Below are 18,083 nucleotides of genomic sequence, written 5' to 3'. Positions count from 1 at the left end.
TCCTGGAGGAAAAGTCCATAGTTTGTTATTGAGAAAAACATGGGGGAAGCCACTACTTGCCCTGGATTGGTAGCATGGAATATTGCTATTTTTGGCCAGGTACTAGTGACCTGAATTAGCCACCATGAGAACGGGCTACTGGGCTTGCTGGACCATTGGTCTAACCCAGTAAGGCTATTCTTATGTTCTTATGGTGAGGCAAGTACTGAACCCATACTGACTGTCTCATTAACTCATATGTGTCTCATGTTCCACAATTATATTTTTTATAATTGTTTCCAATGTTTTGCCCACCACTGAGGTCAGGCTTACCAGTCTGTAATTCTCCGGATTTTTCCTGGAATTCTTTTTAATAAATCTTTATTTGTTTTCAAAAATTACAATAAATGTACAATAATCCATCAGAAATATATTAATTAATCACTTGACAATCTTATTTGTAATCTTCCAATACATAAATATAAAAGAATCCCATCCCTAAACTAAACTAAACTTGAGTTTATATACCACGTCATCTCCACGGAAGTGGAGCTCGACACGGTTTACAGGAATTAAAAACAAAGAAAGGAACTCCAGTGGAAGGAAGAGGGGCTTGGTAAACAGGAAGGAAAGAGGGGGACTTAGAAAAATGGAGAGGGAGGGGGTAGTTACATTTTGGAGAAAAGCCAGGTTTTCAGATGTTTTCTGAAGTGTTGGGAGGGAGGTCGAACTCCGAAGATGGGCAGTAAAGCTGTTCCACAGCTCGGTGATCCTGAAGAGGAGGGATGTTCCAAGTTTTCCTGTATGTGAAATGCCATTTAAAGATGGGAAGGATAGTTTGAATTTCTGAGTGGATCTGGAGGAGTGAGTACTCGAGAGCCAGGATAGTGGGAAGATAATTAACAATTATCAATTCTTATCATTCATACTCCCACCCTCCCTCTATCTTTTCCAATACTGAGGTGTTTAAGATGTCTGATCATTAGAATAAATAATCAATGTCCTCCAAATCTTTTTAAACTTATTATAATTACCTTGTTGTATAGCAAGCACCCTTTACATTTTATAAATATGACATACTGAATTCCACCAAAAAGTATAATCTTTCCAATTTCCTGTAATCTGCTGAATGGCAACCCCTGTTAATATTAATAAAAGTTTATTATTATTCGCTGAAATTTGGCTTTTAAATCTCATTGATGTACCAAATAATACAGTATCATATGAAAGGCCAACATGATTTTCTAACAAAGAATTAATTTGGGGCCAAATTAACTTCCAAAAGGTATTTATATAGGGACAGAAAAATATCAAATGATCTAATGTCCCAGCTTCTAAACCACAATGCCAGCATCTATTGGACCTTGAACTATCCAACTTCTGTAAACGAACTGGGGTCCATAAAGCTCTATGCAACAAAAAAAAAAAAACAAGTCTGTCTCATAGATGCTGCCCTTGTAGTTTTTATTCTCCAAGACCAAAAACGTGGCCATTGAGAGGCAGAAATTCGGTGCCCAAGCTCAATGCTCCAAATATCCCTAAGAACAGTTTTTTGTTTTTTTATTCAAATATCCATATAACAATTTATACCACTGTGCGGCTTGGTGGCCCAAGAAATACGCCTGAAAGCACAGGAATTCCAAACTATACTGAGAATTAAGAACTTTCCATTCAGGGAACCCTTCCTGAATAGCCTGCTTCAACTACAACCATTTAAAACTGTGTTTTATTTAAGCCAAATTTATGTTGCAATTGTGAAAAACTAAGCAATGATCCATTTATGATCACATCATTTAAAGTCCGTATACCTGCAAAAATCCAATGCTTCCAAACTATTTTAAACCCGCCAATTTTGATCTTGGAGTTTACCCAAATGGATTGATTTAACGATTTAGAAATTGGGTCTGGTGATAAATTACTAATATAACGTAAAGTCTTCCAAGTATCCAACAAAACTCTATTATTTTTATATTTCCAGGGCAAATTTATACTAATAAGATGAGACAAATGCAAAGGAAACAGGAGCCGCCTTTCGAAATACAACCAATCCGGTACATTTTCCATGAGATCTGGGAGGATCCAATACATACCCTGTCTTAAAATATAGGCTTGATGATACCTATAAAAATTTGGAAAATTTACTCCTACCTCTATAATTGTCTTTTGTAGAGATACTAAAGCAATTCTAGGCTTTTTACCTAACCAAACAAATTTAGTAAGAATACCATTTAACCTTTTATAAAATGACCCCTGGAAAAAAATTGGTATCATACTCATTTGATAACAAACCACAGGCAATATCATCATTTTAATCGTTTGTACTCTTCCCCACCAAGAAAGATGTAAAGGATTCCATTGCTCACACATCTCTTGTTATTTTTTTTAATAAAAGTTTTTCATTCTTCTTCACTGTTTCTTCTATTGTGTTTTTAATGATAATACCTAAGTATTTTAAACCCTCTTCTTTCCATATAAATGAGAAATGGTCAAATAAACCTTTGGTACAGTGAACATTAAGCGGGAGAACTTCAGAACTTAATCTTATAACCAGAAAATTTTCCAAACATCTCTATTAATTCAAGTAAACATGGAATAGTAGTTTCTGGTTCTCTCAAATAAAGCAGAATATCATCCGCATAAGCAGAGAGTTTAAATTCCCAATTCGAATAAGGAATACCTCGTATCCCCTTTGCCTGATTGATGACTATTAACAAAGGTTCCAGGACAACATCAAAAAGCAAAGGAGATAAAGGAGAACCTTGTCTAACTCCCCTTAGCAAGTTGAATCTATCTGACATGCTATTATTAATATATAATCTTGCACCAGGAGAGCTATACAATGTCTGAATCATCCAAATAAAACCAGAACCTATACCAAACCATTCTAAAGCCTGATACATAAAAGACCATTCAACTCTATCAAAAGCCTTCTCTGCATCTAAAGATATCAGAAAAGCTGGATCTTTCATACTTTTTGTTAAATTTAGAGTGTGAAAAGCTAATCTGGTATTATTTGAAGAATGTCTCTTAGCAACGAATCCTGTATCAATAATAAAAGGAAGAGCTTTAGCCAATCTTAGAGCCAATACTTTTGCAATAAGTTTTCCATCCACATTTATTAATGATATAGGCCTGTAATTTGAAACCAAAATTGAATCTCTGTTTGGTTTTGGCAAAACAATAATTAAAGAATCAGCCATAGTACCTTTAATACAACCTTTATTCAGTTGATATTTATATAAATTTAATAGATAAGGCATAAGAACAATTTGAAATGATTTATAAAACTCAACAGTATATCCATCTCCACCTGTAGCGGATCCAACTCTAAGAGACTTCAATGCTGTTTCTAATTCTTTCAATGATATAGGATCTTCTAAACTTCTTTTTATATGATCAGGAATATTTGGTCCATTAATAGAATTAAAAAATTCTAAACCATCTTGTTCTTTATTTTCATAAGATTCAGAAGAATATAAATCCTTATAAAAAGAAAGAAATTGCTTCAAGATATGATCATTTCCGGTGTGTGAACCTCCCCGTATATCCTTAATTGCAATAATTTTAGTTTTCCTTTTTTTTTGCTTTAAGAAAATTTGCTAATAATCTTCCTGCCTTATTTGAGTTACCATAATATTGAGCTTGCTGAGAAACCAAATCTTTTCTTACAAATTGGGAAGCTATCTCATTATATTTGGCTTTTGCTTTTAATAATTTTTGTAAAGTATATTGTTCCCACCTATTAATTAATTTATTCTCCAATATCTTAATTTCTTTTTCCAAATCATAAAATTGCTTTTTAAGTTGTTTTTTAATATATGCCGAATAAGAAATAATGTTTCCTCTCATAGTTGCTTTAAAAGCATCCCACAACGTTTCAATACTTATATCATCAGCAGAATTAATGTGGAAAAATTCACTCATTTTTTACTTTAAATCTTCAACAAATTTTAAGTCAGCAAGCAAACCATTATCAAATCTCCACAATGGTTTTGGACATTCTTGTTCACCAAATTGCAATTCAATCCACACACCACCATGATCAGATAAAATTATAGGATCTATAATTGCATTCTTCACCCTTTGAACTATATTATTGGAAACAAAAATGTAATCAGTTCTCAAAAATGAATTATGGACCTGTGAACAAAATGAAAATTCTCGATCATTAAAATGAAGAATACGCCATATATCAACTAAATCACATGACTGTATTAAATTATCTAACCCTAATGATTTCAAAATTCTACTTGGCCTTTTATCAATAATTGGATCCATTACAGCATTGAAATCTCCAGCTACCACTAAATTAGTAGCAGCTAGTGGTAGTAACAACTGTTGAATATTAAAAAAAAAAAACTCCATTTGATTCGAATTCGGAGCATACACATTGAATAATCCAGGGCAGTATTTCCCATAATCATTTTAATATGTATCCATCTTCCTAAAGGATCCGCAGCTACTAATTGAAAGTGTGCTGAACATTTCCTACTTATTAGAATAGCAACCCCGGCCTTTTTCCCTACTGCTGGGGCAAAAAAACACTTAGAAACCCAACCTCCTGTTAGTTTCTTAGTTTCTGTTAATGACAGATGTGTCTCTTGGATAAAATATATATCCGCATTTTGTTTTTGTAAAAAATTTAATATTTTCTTCTTCTGGATGATTTAGGCCATTGATGTTTAAAGAAAATAACTTAAAATCCATTTAAAATGTCATTCAAAAACTCACCTATAAATTTGATACACATGAAATGATCAGACACCATCACACCTGATAAATACATCCCCTCATCTACTACTAAAAATTAATTACCCCATATTCCATCAATCCCACTTACCCCCAACCCTATCCCCTCCCAATCCCACCCCCCCAAAATAATTAATAATAGTGTAAACTTGATGACACGCATATTAGATCAGACAGTAATAAACCCCGTAAAGACCATCTTTAAAACAACATTTTAGTTAGTCATATACTAAAAATAAACTCAATTCATATAAAAATTCATCAATTAATTACCTCTATGAAAAAAACATCAAAATAAAAAAATTCAAATTAAATCAAATTTTATTTACCATGAAAAATACATATCTTCCCTTTTGTTTTAAATATTAATTAATGAGAAAAGCAATAAATATCCAGAAACATTACTCTCATTTGATCCTCAATCTATCTATAGGCTTACTACATGAAATTTTCATTAATAAATTCATTTCCTAAATCAATACCCGTATCTAAAATTCATTAAATCCTTGTAACCTATCTAAATAAAATTCTCCAATATTCCCTAATTCCATATTACTTCATCAAAGAATTGATTTGACCTAACCTTTAAAACAATAAATATTCCATTAAACATATTCAAATTAAATTCCCTATATGAAAGGATATTGTATTAAGGATATTAGCACCCATTATAAATTAATATTCATTACCATTCAATATTCCAATCCAATCTTTGCTGCTATAAAAAGTTACTCCATAAGTAAAATAGAATATAGTCTATGAAACTAAATTCTACACACAGAAAAAATATCTAATTCAAGATAATTATTTCCAACCATCTCTGTGCTATTTATCAATTGACACTATGAAATTTCAATGAAATCATATCAGTTACAGTCATGAACTCATCTTCTTTCTTTTATCCATCAATACTTTCAAAAATTCAGATGTTGATTGAAACTATTGTCATCGTTATACAATGACACTTCATAACTGCGCTTCCTTTCATCCTGCTTTTTCCCTGTCTGCGGCATATTTATGTGCTGTCACTTCTTCTTCCGAACTTCCCCATCACCGACTAGAATAATATGCATACGCTCTTCTGTGCCATCAATGGTAGCTAAAATGACTCTGTAAAACTGTTCAACTTTAAACTTTCAAAGTTTATTCAAAATCTTTTCCTTCCTTGTTTAACGCCATTATTTCTGCAAAGTCTAACGTTGATTGAAGCAATCTCCTCGCCGCTACTCACGTCATGACGCAGCTACGTCTTCATTCCACTTTACTTCCATCCTTCTCCGATTTCTTATATACTGTCACTATAAAAAGCTATTATATGCATTCCAATGTGCATAAGCCATTTTCCAATCATGCAGAAAATCAGGCAAAAACCATATAGCCTTTTCACTCCTATCAATCACTAAATCTCAAGTTATATTGCCCAGGAATAACAACAGCAATATACATTCCAATCAGTTGAATTTGAATTATGAAGGTTCTAACGGGTTCCAATCACTAAAAAGTATAATTTAAAGTATTCAAAAGTATAATCCCAATCAGCATATCCACTTATAAACTCAAATCACCAAATAAAACATTAGGGAAAAGGTTTAAAACACTTTCCTTTTTATATTTCTCTCTTTTAAATTGTCATTGGTTGCTCCTGCTTGTTAATGAAATCACTCAGCTTTTCCGGGTTATCAAAAGTTGTAGTTTTATTCTCAAAAGTGACTTTCATTATCGCTGGATAAAGCAAGCCATACTTAGCTCCCATTGCTCTTAATTGAGGTCTTAACTCCAAAAAAGCTTTTCTTCTGATAGCAGTACTCTTGGCAAAATCTGGGACAATATGTATCCGTGCATCCTGGCACTTTAAGTTCCTATTTTGTTTTGCCAGCTGAGAAATTTCTAAAACTTGTTGATATCTGAGGAGCTTAAAAATTAACAGGCGAGGATCTTTTTGTTTTTCATCCCTTTTGGCTGGAATTCTGTGTGCTCTCTCTATTTCAATCGGGAACTTTGATCTGACAGGCAATATTTTAGCAAATTTTCTAAAAAAGAAATAGGGCTCCCTTTCTCCACCCCCTCCAGAAGACCCAAAATACGCAAATTACACCTCCTCTTGCGGTTAGAAAGGTCTTCCAGCTTTCGGGTAAGAAATTCAATTTGCTTCTGTTCCCCATGTTTCCTGTTGCCACCGATTCAACTGCCTCAAGCCTCATTTCCATATTATTTGATTTTACTTCCATTTGCTCCAGCCTTTTAGTAAGGGAAGACATTTCCTCGGTAAGAGCCTTGACTTTTTTAGCAGTATCAGACACTATTTCCTTAATTGCCATTATCTCCTTCACTATATCAATGTCGGCATTTTTAACTGCCGTTTTCAACGGTGTCTCTGGCTCCGGCTTTGATCTCCTTACACTAGTTGACGGCGCAAACGCCGAACCACTTTTGCTTTGCTTTCCTGACGCCATGACCCGTCCCGCTCTTTTTCCTTTTTTTTTTAAAGCAATCAAAAAACTTTGATATGACTTTTTAATCTTTCCAAGGTCTATCAGCACGTTATCCGACCGACTTCATGCGTGACCAAGCCACGCCCCCCTAGAATTCTTTTTAAAAATCAGCGTAGCATAGGCCACTCTCCAATCTTCAGGTACTACAGATGATTTTAGCAACAGGTCATTAACAATAGATCAGCAATTTCATGTTCGAGTTCTTTCAGTACCCTGGGATGTATAGCATCTGGTCCTGGTGATTTATCACTCTTTAATTTCTCGATTTGACTTAGTACCTTTTCCATGTTAACCGAGATTTATTTCAATTCTTCTGCTTCATCACCCTTGAAATGGTACAATTTATCACTTCTGTATTGCTAAAAGTCATGTGCAATACTGTACATTTTAACATTTAATAACTATCCCAACTGACAGCCCCGAGTCTTGGGGGAGTAGTCTTTCTTGGAAGGCAAATATGGATGATCTAGTACAAACTTGGCCAGAGAAATGGCTGTTCTAAGGGGTTTCTCCTCTTGGTCCATGATGGACTGGATCATTTGAAGAATAACGACCCACCTTGAGTTGGTAATTATTGTTATTCCAGAATGGCCGCATCAACTGTGGTACACGAATCTGATTAGGATACAGAGGGACAAGTGCCTCACATTGCCATTTCATCTAACTCTTCTCTTTCAGGGTCCAATTGCCCTGGGGGATTTGGTTCATTTGGGCCTATGACCTAGCGCTTGTGTGCACGGCCTTACTGCAGAAGGGCTACTTGGAACAGGATCATTGCTACCCTCTTTAAGGGCTATGTAACAAGCGACTGTTGCCACCTATGCTAAGGTTTGGAAAAACTTTTCAGCACTGTTATGCTTAGCAGCATGTGGAGTCCTTGCATGTCTTACGGACAGGCTCAAGAATGGTCTGGCAGTTAGTTCCATCAGTGTGCAGGTCTCTCACACTTTCTGGCTCAAGTGGAGAAAATTCTATGGTGTTCCATCCTAATGTAGTTAGATTTTAACTTGGAGAACCTCAGTAAAGCTCTTTTTGTGCCCTTAGAAGAGGCATCTGATGGAAAGTTAAGATTTTTTTCTGCTATCTTTTTTTAGAGAGCAGGGTCTTGAGATCCAGGCTCTTTTGTGCAGAGAGCTATCCTCAAATTTACAGAGGCTGGTGTCTTCCTGCACACAGTACCACCTCCTTTTCTTCCAAAAGTGGCCTTTGCCTTCTGCATAAATCAGAAAGTCTGACTCTGTGATCCTGGCCACAGGTTTGAAGACAAAAGCCAAAGGTTTTGGCTTGCTGGATGCTAGGAGAGTTCTCCATTATCACGGGGCAATGAATGATTTTCGTTCTTGAATCATTTTTTTTTTTTTACCGAAGCCGGCTTTTATGTAAAGATGAATTCTCAAGGCTATTTCTTCAGCTTACATTGAGTATGGTAAACAACCACTGTTTTGGAGAGCTTACTCTGAGGAGTGTGGCTTCTTTATGTGCAGAATCCCAGGCAGTTCTGCCCGAGATTTGTTAGGTGGCTACGTGGTCCACTCTATACTTTTAGAGTTTTATAGGGTGACTGTAGCAGCATGACTAGATGCTACTTTTGGGTCCACAGTGCTAGCATCAGGCTCATCTGCTCCACCCTAGACTCTGGGGACTGCTTTGGTACGTATTCCATTTGCACTAAAAGGGAAAATTAGGTTCTTACCTCGATAATCTTTCTAGTAGAAAGGCTCATATATCTAGTGGAAAGACTCGTATGTCTTGAAGACCCACTCTGTTAGATTGCATTTAGTTTGCTTATTGGCTCAGACAGGTAGGTATTTCCAGAGGCTGGATTTTCTCCTGTCCAGTTGGTCTGAAGAGTGATGACCTAATTTTCCATTGCAAAAGACAAATGAGAGCCTGTGAGAACTACATACCACATATATTCGAATATAAACTAGATTTTTGTGCTAAAAAAAATGGCCTAAAAATGGGGGCCTCTGTTTATATTGGAGTCGACACTTGAGTACTTCTCTTAAAAAAAAAATAAAAATAAAAATTTAAACCTACCAAGTGTCTCTAGCTGTGGGGCAGGAAGTCACAGGTCTGGGGCAGGTCCGAAATTCGAGGCAGGCTGCTGATTCATCACAGCTGTTGTCGTCCATGCTGTTTGCCGACCACCTGGAGGAAGGGGGGAGTGAGGAGTCAGCATGCATCTGGATTTCAATGAGCCCTGCTTTTGGTCCCAGTCTCGCTAAACTGGCTGGCAATGAAGAAGCCAGACGCTGCGGGGGCCTTCTCTCTTGCCAAGTCACTATAGGTTTTCTGCTGGTCTCGATTATGTCCGCCCTCTTAGAAGTTAGAAGCTGATTCTGCTCATAGCGCTGAATATTTGGAGGCTTTGGATTATGATGAGCCTCCTAAAGAACTCCTTCATCTCCCTTTACATGGTACTCTCAAGGAAACTCTTCATAAGAACTGGGAGACCCCTCTTACAATTACTGTAGCTACCAGAAAATTGGACTCTGTCAAAACCAGGAGAAGAAATGGTTTTGTATAAACAGCTTCAGAATCAGTCCCTGGTTATGGAATCAACTTAAAAAAAAATCTACTCCATCCAAAGTTTATTCTTCAGTGTCTCCGGGATGAGAGGGGCGCACTATGGACAAGTTTGGTTGTCGCCTATAACAAAACACCATGTTGGCTAACAGAGTCCTGAACTACAATTTCTATATTTCATGGTATGTCAAGTGTTTGGTTAAGAAATTGTCTTCTTTTGATAGATACTTTCCTTTAAAGCAATTACAGCATTTTTTTTCGCATCTCTCGCACTCCTTCTATGGCTAGGAGGTTTATGGCGAGATTGGTTTATGATACCTTTGAATTGTCTTCCAAAGCCTCAGCTATGTCATTGGCAATGAGACGTCCTGAACTCTTTCTCTCTGTTTAGAGTGCTGCCGACACTGCTTTGGTTGAAGGCAGGGCTCGCTTGCGGTCGGCAGGGAGGGAAAGATGGCGGGTCAGCAAGGGTTTGACATGCACGGTGGGGATGGAGGTGCTCAAGGGTGCTGCTACACAAGGGATGGGAGGGAAGGATGGATAGAAGCTGGGCAAGTGTTCTGCTGCATAAGGGATAGGAGGGAGGGAAGGATAGAAGCTGGGCAAAGCTGCACGAAGAAGGGAAAGATAGAAGCTGGGCAAACTTCTGCTGCATAGGGGGATGGGAGGAAAGATGCTGCACATGTGGGAGAGAGAAAGGGCTCAGGGAAGAAACCTCCAGAGAGACTGTGAGAGAGTCTGGCTGGATGAGAAGTCTGTTGTATGTAGTGGAGGTTTGGACAGTAAAGATGTTGGCTAAGATTTTGATTCCCATATTTAATCTGGGTTTCTGATATTCTTTGAAACACCAGTAGGGACCCCTGAGGAAGGTGGGTTCCTCCGAAACATGAACCGTGTTACGTCTGCTCCACAGGAATATTGAGACCATTTGTTTTAGATGCTTTTTTACATTTTTGTTTTTATGTTCTTAACAAACTCCTGTACCCTGCACGTTTTCTTACAATATTGTTTTTGTTTACTTTTGCTGTTTTTTACTGCAAGTTTTGTTGTTGGTTTTTTTTGTTTTACCAGAAGAAAACTGGTGCCATTTGGAATCTGCAGGTCTAATATACCCAGAGATAGGTCTAACATTTGAGGCACCAAAATGAGTGTTGGCCAGTGTAATGTATAGTTGAATGTTTGTGCAGACACATGATAAGAAATGTATCTGTGATGTATGGTTTGGTTAAGCAGGCTATAAATGTTTGAGTAGGTTAGATTAGATGTGTACCCCATAAATATTACTGCTCTAAATATAGCACTTCCTGTGTAAAAAAAAAAAAAAAAGGGACATAATAACCTTTTGAAATTATTTGGCGATTTGCATGATTTTAACTGATGTAAGTTGCTTCTTTCAAGGCTTCAAACTTTAGCACAGTTTTGTATCATGCATGCCCTTGTATTTATAAAATATCAAAAGTCTGTCTGAAGTTCAGATTCCCTGGATATAGGTTAGTTTTTCATATGGAATCTGCTACGACTGTTGGTTTCTTTTGTTTTAGGGAGAAGTGGACACTTCAATAGCAAAAAGGAATTTGATACAAAAGAATCTTTATTCAGTGGTTGAAGAATTTATTGCTGAAGTAGAGGATTTACCACTTTCTAATCGTACAGCAATCTTACAGGTTTGAAGGAATTTTATATGAAACTTTGTGGTTTATAACCTTTATTTTTTCCAAAACACACCTGGATTAAGAAATTGGAATAATTTTATGTAAAATCCTTTTTATTAAATTTTGAAAATATTCATATAGAATACAAGATGATATGCAAATTGATTCATCCAAGTGATTCTATTATATTATAATCCCCCCTACCCAACAAAAATTGTTGCTTTCCACCAAGAGAACCCATTCAATACTAGATTTCTAAATTAAACAAATTCACAAGGAATCATGAATAGCACAGGAGACAGAGCAATAAATATGGAAAGAACCTAAACCTAATTATCCCTGAAACTTCAACCAAAAACAAGAAAGGAAAATGACTTAAGCGGCTGTATTCTTATACTCCTTCTCCATTATTAGAGTGGATATTCAATCAGGACTAAAAGTAAAACCATCTTCAAATTACTTCTATGCATGGATTCCCATTTCCTCAGCTATTGACAAAGCAACGCTAGACAAACAAGCTAACAAAACTAAACAAAATAGAAACACATGAGAGGAAGGCACAAGGCCCCATCCTCACATCCATTAAACCAAATTAAAATGAATTAAAAATTAGTCTACATTTCCCTGAGTGGTAAGACCTGTGTGTATATATATTTCCCAAATTGACATGAATAGTTTCTTTCTTTTGATAAGACGTTTTAGCTTGAAGTTATTCTAAAAGCATTAATGCATGGAATAGATTATGCAAGCCAAAAGCAAGGTATTTCTCTGCTTGGCCACATCCCAGTATCTCTTTATTGACACAGAGGCAATTTTAATCTATCTAGGCATCAGACTTATAAATTAATGTTAATTGAGGACTTCCTGAGAAACTGCTTTGAAAAATTTGAGCTGGCAAGCACAGTGACCATATGCCCATGGATGTTCCATTTTTATACTTTGGCCACAAAATGCAAGCTAAGGTTTCAAAGCAAAATCCCTGGTCATTTGTTCATTTATTGCCTTAGTAACTACTGTGTTTCTCCAAAAATAAGACCTGCCCCGAAAATAAGCCCTACCATCATTTTCAGGGTAGGTCTTAATATAAGCCCTACCCCAAAAATAAGCCCTAGTCCTGGGATTTGCCAACAGCTCTTCAACCCAGCCCTCCCCCCATCCACTGTGCAGCCAAACCCCTGATGACCCTCCATCCTTCCCTCCCCGCTGACTATGAGCGAGCCCTACCTTCAACCGATGCAGCGTCGGGCCGGAAACACTCTAAACAGGCTGATTCGGCCTTGTTCGTCAGATTTTACTCTGCCGCGTTACTGATGATGTCATCAGTAATGTGGCAGAGTGAAATCCCTGACGGACAAGGCCAAGCAGCCTGTTTAGAATGTTGCCGGCCCAACACTGGTCACATCAAGGTGTGTGTGGGGGACGCTCAAGATGCCAAAATTGGCTCGCAACTAACAAACCAAAATGGGGTGACTATAATATAGGGTGCTCTCAGTGTGAACCCTCAGTGATAGGAGCACAGCTCCGACACTTCACTTCTGGGTCAAGGCGGTAAGCCTCCACCCACACACCATCATTGAGCACCCTGAGTGTGCTGAAATTAAAGGGACCTGAGTCCACCAAATCAAACAATCAAAGTGAGTAAATTAAACTCAACACAAACAACCTGAGCGACCCCCAAACAAACCCTTCCAGCCAGACCCCCCCGACTCACACAACAAAATCAAAAATCACCATGCAAAAATCAAATGAACACAATACTTATCTGAAACTATCTCACAAACTGATAAACGCAAAAAACCGTGCCAGGAGAAGAGGTTCGACCGCGCTGGTTTCGGGAGGAGCCCTTCTTCAGGAACCTGACCCCCGACGGAACACGAACAAAGAGGTTGTTTGGTAGAAGGCAGGGCAGGGTGGAGGGTCAGCAGGGGTTTGACTGTGCAGTAGGGGTGGGGTGCTCAAGGGTACTGCTGCACAAGGGATGGGAGTGAAGGATAGATAGAAGCTGGGGCAAGGGTTCTGCTGCATAAGGGATAGGAGGGAGGGAAGGATAGAAGCTGAGCAAACTTCTGCTGCACAGGGGGATGGGAGAAAAGATGCTGCACATGTGGGGGAGAGAAGGAAAAAGGAAGAATTGGGGTGAAGGAGAGGGAGGAAGAGATGATCATACCCTGAAAATAAGACCTAGTGCCTTTTTTGGGCCCCAAATGAATATAAGACACTGTCTTATTTTCAGGGAAATATGATACTTCCCTCTCACCAGAGGCCGGCACCTTTTTTGCACAGCTAGAAGTTACAATGGATGTACTTCTAGCTGCATAGAGGAAATCAGTTTAGCCTGGAGAATTTATCTGGATAGCTGTTAACTTACCTGGGCAAATCCCTTTCAAACATGATCTCACTGTTAGATGCTTGAAGAGTTATCTAGAGGGGTTTATAGAGTTGATGTACCTTCCAGTGACATTTCATGTTTTTGCTGGATTCATTTCCACACTGTGAAATAAATGTTCTAAGCTTACTTTCAGTGGGGTATTCAACAGGAGTCAACAAGTTAGGAATGGCTTCTATCCAGTTAGTTCCTAATGACTAATTCCTGGCCAGATATTTTGCAGCGCTTAGCCACATAATGCTGCCAAATATCTGGTCAGACTGCCTAAGCAATGTCTGGATAATGCTAGGGTGGTCTTGGGGCAGAATGAAGATGAAGACAGAAGTTAACTGGGTGCCATTGATATTCTGCTGTGGTGCCCAGATAGCTGCTGTTTGGGCAAGTGAAACCAGAGAAAAATTGCTTGGATAGGTATCTGAATACTGATGCTGAATATTGGCAGTACCTGGATAACTTATCACAGCCACCAAAGAACCAGATACTCAGCACTGGTCCTGAGTTTGTCAAAATGACTCCATTGATTAATCTAGACAGGGAAACTTGGTTCTAGTGTTAAAATCCCTACCAACAGTAAATACAAGTAGCCAAAAATAAAATGCATGATGAAAGAACAAAATCATTTATGCCCTCTACTGAATGGCCTGGTAACTTATAATCCGCATGACTACAATCCTACAATTCCTTTCTATTTTTTTTTTTTAATAATTCTTTATTTATAATACATGCAAATACAACAGAAAAAGTATACAACAAACCAGTGCACTCAACATGAGCATCTCAAAGACAAGAACAGCACTAGAAATGCAATGTCAGTGTGTCTCATTTTACTGAAACCGCCAGACCCCCCCCCCCCCAATTAAACCTCACCTAAGAACCAAAGAAACACCCCCTATGCCCCCCTTCTGACCCCCAGCCCTCCCCCTAAGACAGCTGAGATACCTCACCAGCAATAGAAGTTCTATCCCCATACAAACACAAGGTAGATTATACAATTACAATGAGAGCTGCGTCGTCGGAACAAGAAGCTCCCCCATACCTAACTGCAAGTTACTTCCCTTCCACCTCCAAAAATCGTTCCCAGATCTCTTCAAATTGCTGCCAGCAGCGAGTCAATAAAGCAGAGCGTCTATACTTTTCACAAACCCAGACCATTTTTTTTCCTTCATCATCAGCAAGGTAGGCAGTGTAGGACTCTTCCATTAAAAAAAACCAACACTAACCTGGCTGCTGTGAAAGCCAAACGGGTCAACTTAACTTGAGTGTCAGCCCCACCACCTGGTAGCACCCCCAGCAAGGCAGTTTCAGCTCTCACTGCCACCTGGCATTCAAGGAGTTGACCCACATAACCAAAAACCTGTTCCCAATAACCCCCAACCTTGGGACGACCCCACCACATATAGAAAAAGGTATCCTTGTGGCCACATCCTCGCCAACATTGATCTGTACATGAAGTATACATTTTGCTAAGCAAGGTTGGCGTGATATACCAGCGCACCAAGAGCTTAAGGGCATTCTCCACCAACTGTGGTGCCACTGCTACATGATTACTCTGCAAGGCAATCTGCTCCCATTCCTCCCTAGTGTAAGTAATTCCCAGGTCTTCTGATCCTTATCCTCTTGCAACATTTGGTGCAGAGCCGAAATACATCCCCTATGCACTGGTGCCCCTAACATCAATTCAAACTGAAAAAGCTTTAGACTCCCTTGCCTGAGCCTTCATAATATAATTTTTTACCTGCAGATAAGGAAATAAATCCCTCTGCTCCAACTGAAATTGAGCTTGAACCTCAGGGAAGGATTTGATTCTCACTCTCCATAAGCTGGCCAAAACACTGGAGATCCTTGTGCTCCTAGCGCTTAAAAATACTCTCCTCCCTACCCAGGAGGAAGTCAGATGCAAACAAAATGGAGAGGAAATAGGTCCCTCTGAGCCTTGCCCACCAACTTTCCAAAATTTCCATTTCCAAACCCGTAACATCCCCCTAAAGGGATTAACAGTATCTCCCAAATCCTTATCCACTAAGCCCACCCATGGAAGGTAGCGTAAGCGACCTATACTCCAAAGACTCTCCAAGAGCCCTTGTTCCACTTGCAACCATAATTTGACTGGAGTGGCATGCCAATCCACCACCGCCCTAAGCTGTGCCGCATAATAATAAGAACATAAGAATTGCTGCTGCTGGATCAGACCAGTGGTCCATCGTGCCCAGCAGTCCGCTCACGTGGCAGCCCTTAGGTCAAAGACCAGTGCCCTAACCGAGACTAGCCTTACCTCTTTACGTTCTGGTTCAGCAAGAACTTGTCTAATTTTGTCTTGAATCCCTGGAGGGTGTTTTCCCTTATAACAGCCTCCGGAAGAGCATTCCAGTTTTCTACCACTCTTTGGGTGAAGAACTTCCTTATGTTTGTATGGAATCTATCCCCTTTTAACTTTCGAGAGTGCCCTCTCATTCTCTCTACCTTGGAGAGGGTGAACACTGTCTATCTACTAGGTCTATTTCCTTCATTATCTTGAATGTTTCGATCATGTCCCCTCTCAGTCTCCTCTTTTCAAGGGAGAAGAGGCCCATTTTCTCTAATCTCTCACTGTATGGCAACTCCTCCAGCCCCTTAACCATTTTAGTTGCTCGTCTCTAGACCCTTTTGAAGTAGTACTGTGTCCTTCATGTACGGCGACCAGTGCTGGATGCAGTATTTCAGGTGGGGGCGTATCATGGCCCGGTATAGCGGCATGATAACCTTCTCCAATCTGTTCATGATCCCCTGCTTAATCATTCCTAGCATTTTGTTCACCCTTTTTTGCCGCCGCCGCTCATTGTGGTATGGCTTCATCGACTTGTCGATCAGAACTCCAAAGTCTCTTTCCTGGGAGATCTCTCCAAGTACCGCACCAGACATCCTGTATTCGTGCATGAGATTTTTGTTACTGACATGCATCACCTTACACTTATCCATGTTAAACCTCATTTCCCATGTCGCAGCCCATTTCTTGAGCGTGTTTGTCACATTGCAGGTCTTCGCAATCCTCCTGCATCTTCACTACTCTGAATAACTTTGTATCGTCTACAAATTTAATCACCTCACTCGTCGTACCGATTTCCAGGTTGTTTATAAATATGTTGAAGAGCACGGGTCTAAATTAGGAATACCCAAGCTCCCCTCCGCCTTAAACTTAAACACGACATACCTTGTCACTCTGGGATGTTTACCCCCTCCCTATATAAATATCAGAATGCTCCTATGCCATCTTTGAAAATTAACTTTAGAGATTTCAATAGGCAGAACTTGAAAGAGGTACAGAAATTTAGGAAGTACCATCATCTCCATTTGACCCATCCAAGAAAGATATAATTTATCCCATCTAGCAAAATCCTGTACTAAAGATGAAACCAACAGAATATAATTAAGTTGAAACAAAAAGGACCAATCAACTCCCATATTAATCCCTAAATATCGAATGGCCCTCACCCACCGAAAGGGAATCCTATGCTGTATCTCCTGGATTGCACTAGCTGGAACCAAAATATTCAATATCTCTGTTTTGGTCAGATTTGCTTTAAATCCGGAAAGCTGCCTATAGCCAATCATAAGATCTTGAAGGGCTAAAAGGGACCACTAAGAACCCTGTACGATTGCTAAAATGTCATCTGCAAATAAAGATAATTTGTGGGCCTCCCAATTTATGTGAAGACCCTGTATACTTTGCAACTGCCTTATCTTCTGCGCTAATGGCTCGATCATCAAAGCGAAAAGCAGTGGGGAGAGCGGGCACCCCTGCCTTGTCCCCTTATGGAGCTCAAAGGGAGTGGAATAAGCCCCATTAATTTAACACAGGCCATTGGTCTGTGGTACAATGTAAGAATCCAGGAGATAAAATGCTGTCCCATTCCCATCTGTCTCAAAACCACCTCCATAAACTTCCAATCTACATGGTCGAAAGCTTTCTCTGCATCTATGACCACCCAAGAAGATCCCGATCTCTGCACGTGCCATACCAGATTCAACACACTATAAATACCATCCGCCACCTGCCTCCCCCCAATGAATCCAACTTGATCAGGATGGATAAGCTCTGACATATGAGCGGACAATCGGTCAGCCAATATACGAGCCATAATTTTGGGTTGTATACCCAGAAGGGAGATAGGCCTATAATTGCCACATAAAGTAGCATCCTTCCCCAGTTTCGGTATCACCATAATCCCCGCTAATTTCATATTGAAACGGTAACCACTCGCCATCTTTTAAGGACTTAAAGAGCCTTGTCAAGTAAGGCGCCACCAAAGGGGAGAATTT

The 18,083-nt window shown here is 39.1% G+C and overlaps 1 protein-coding gene across 9 annotated transcripts in view; it reads left to right on the top strand.

The window, feature by feature from the left end:
* STK31 (serine/threonine kinase 31) overlaps positions 1–18,083 on the top strand; it is a 620,303-nt gene that overhangs the window by 328,423 nt on the left and 273,797 nt on the right. For all 9 annotated transcript variants that reach the window (XM_033930854.1, XM_033930858.1, XM_033930859.1 and 6 more), the window contains one exon: positions 11,291–11,413. In XM_033930854.1, the coding sequence (XP_033786745.1) occupies positions 11,291–11,413 (123 nt within the window). The remainder of the gene's footprint in view (positions 1–11,290; positions 11,414–18,083) is intronic.

This window comes from Geotrypetes seraphini, chromosome 2 (assembly GCF_902459505.1).
Source record: "Geotrypetes seraphini chromosome 2, aGeoSer1.1, whole genome shotgun sequence".
NCBI lineage: Eukaryota > Metazoa > Chordata > Amphibia > Gymnophiona > Dermophiidae > Geotrypetes > Geotrypetes seraphini.
This window is presented reverse-complemented; position numbering and strand designations above follow the sequence as displayed.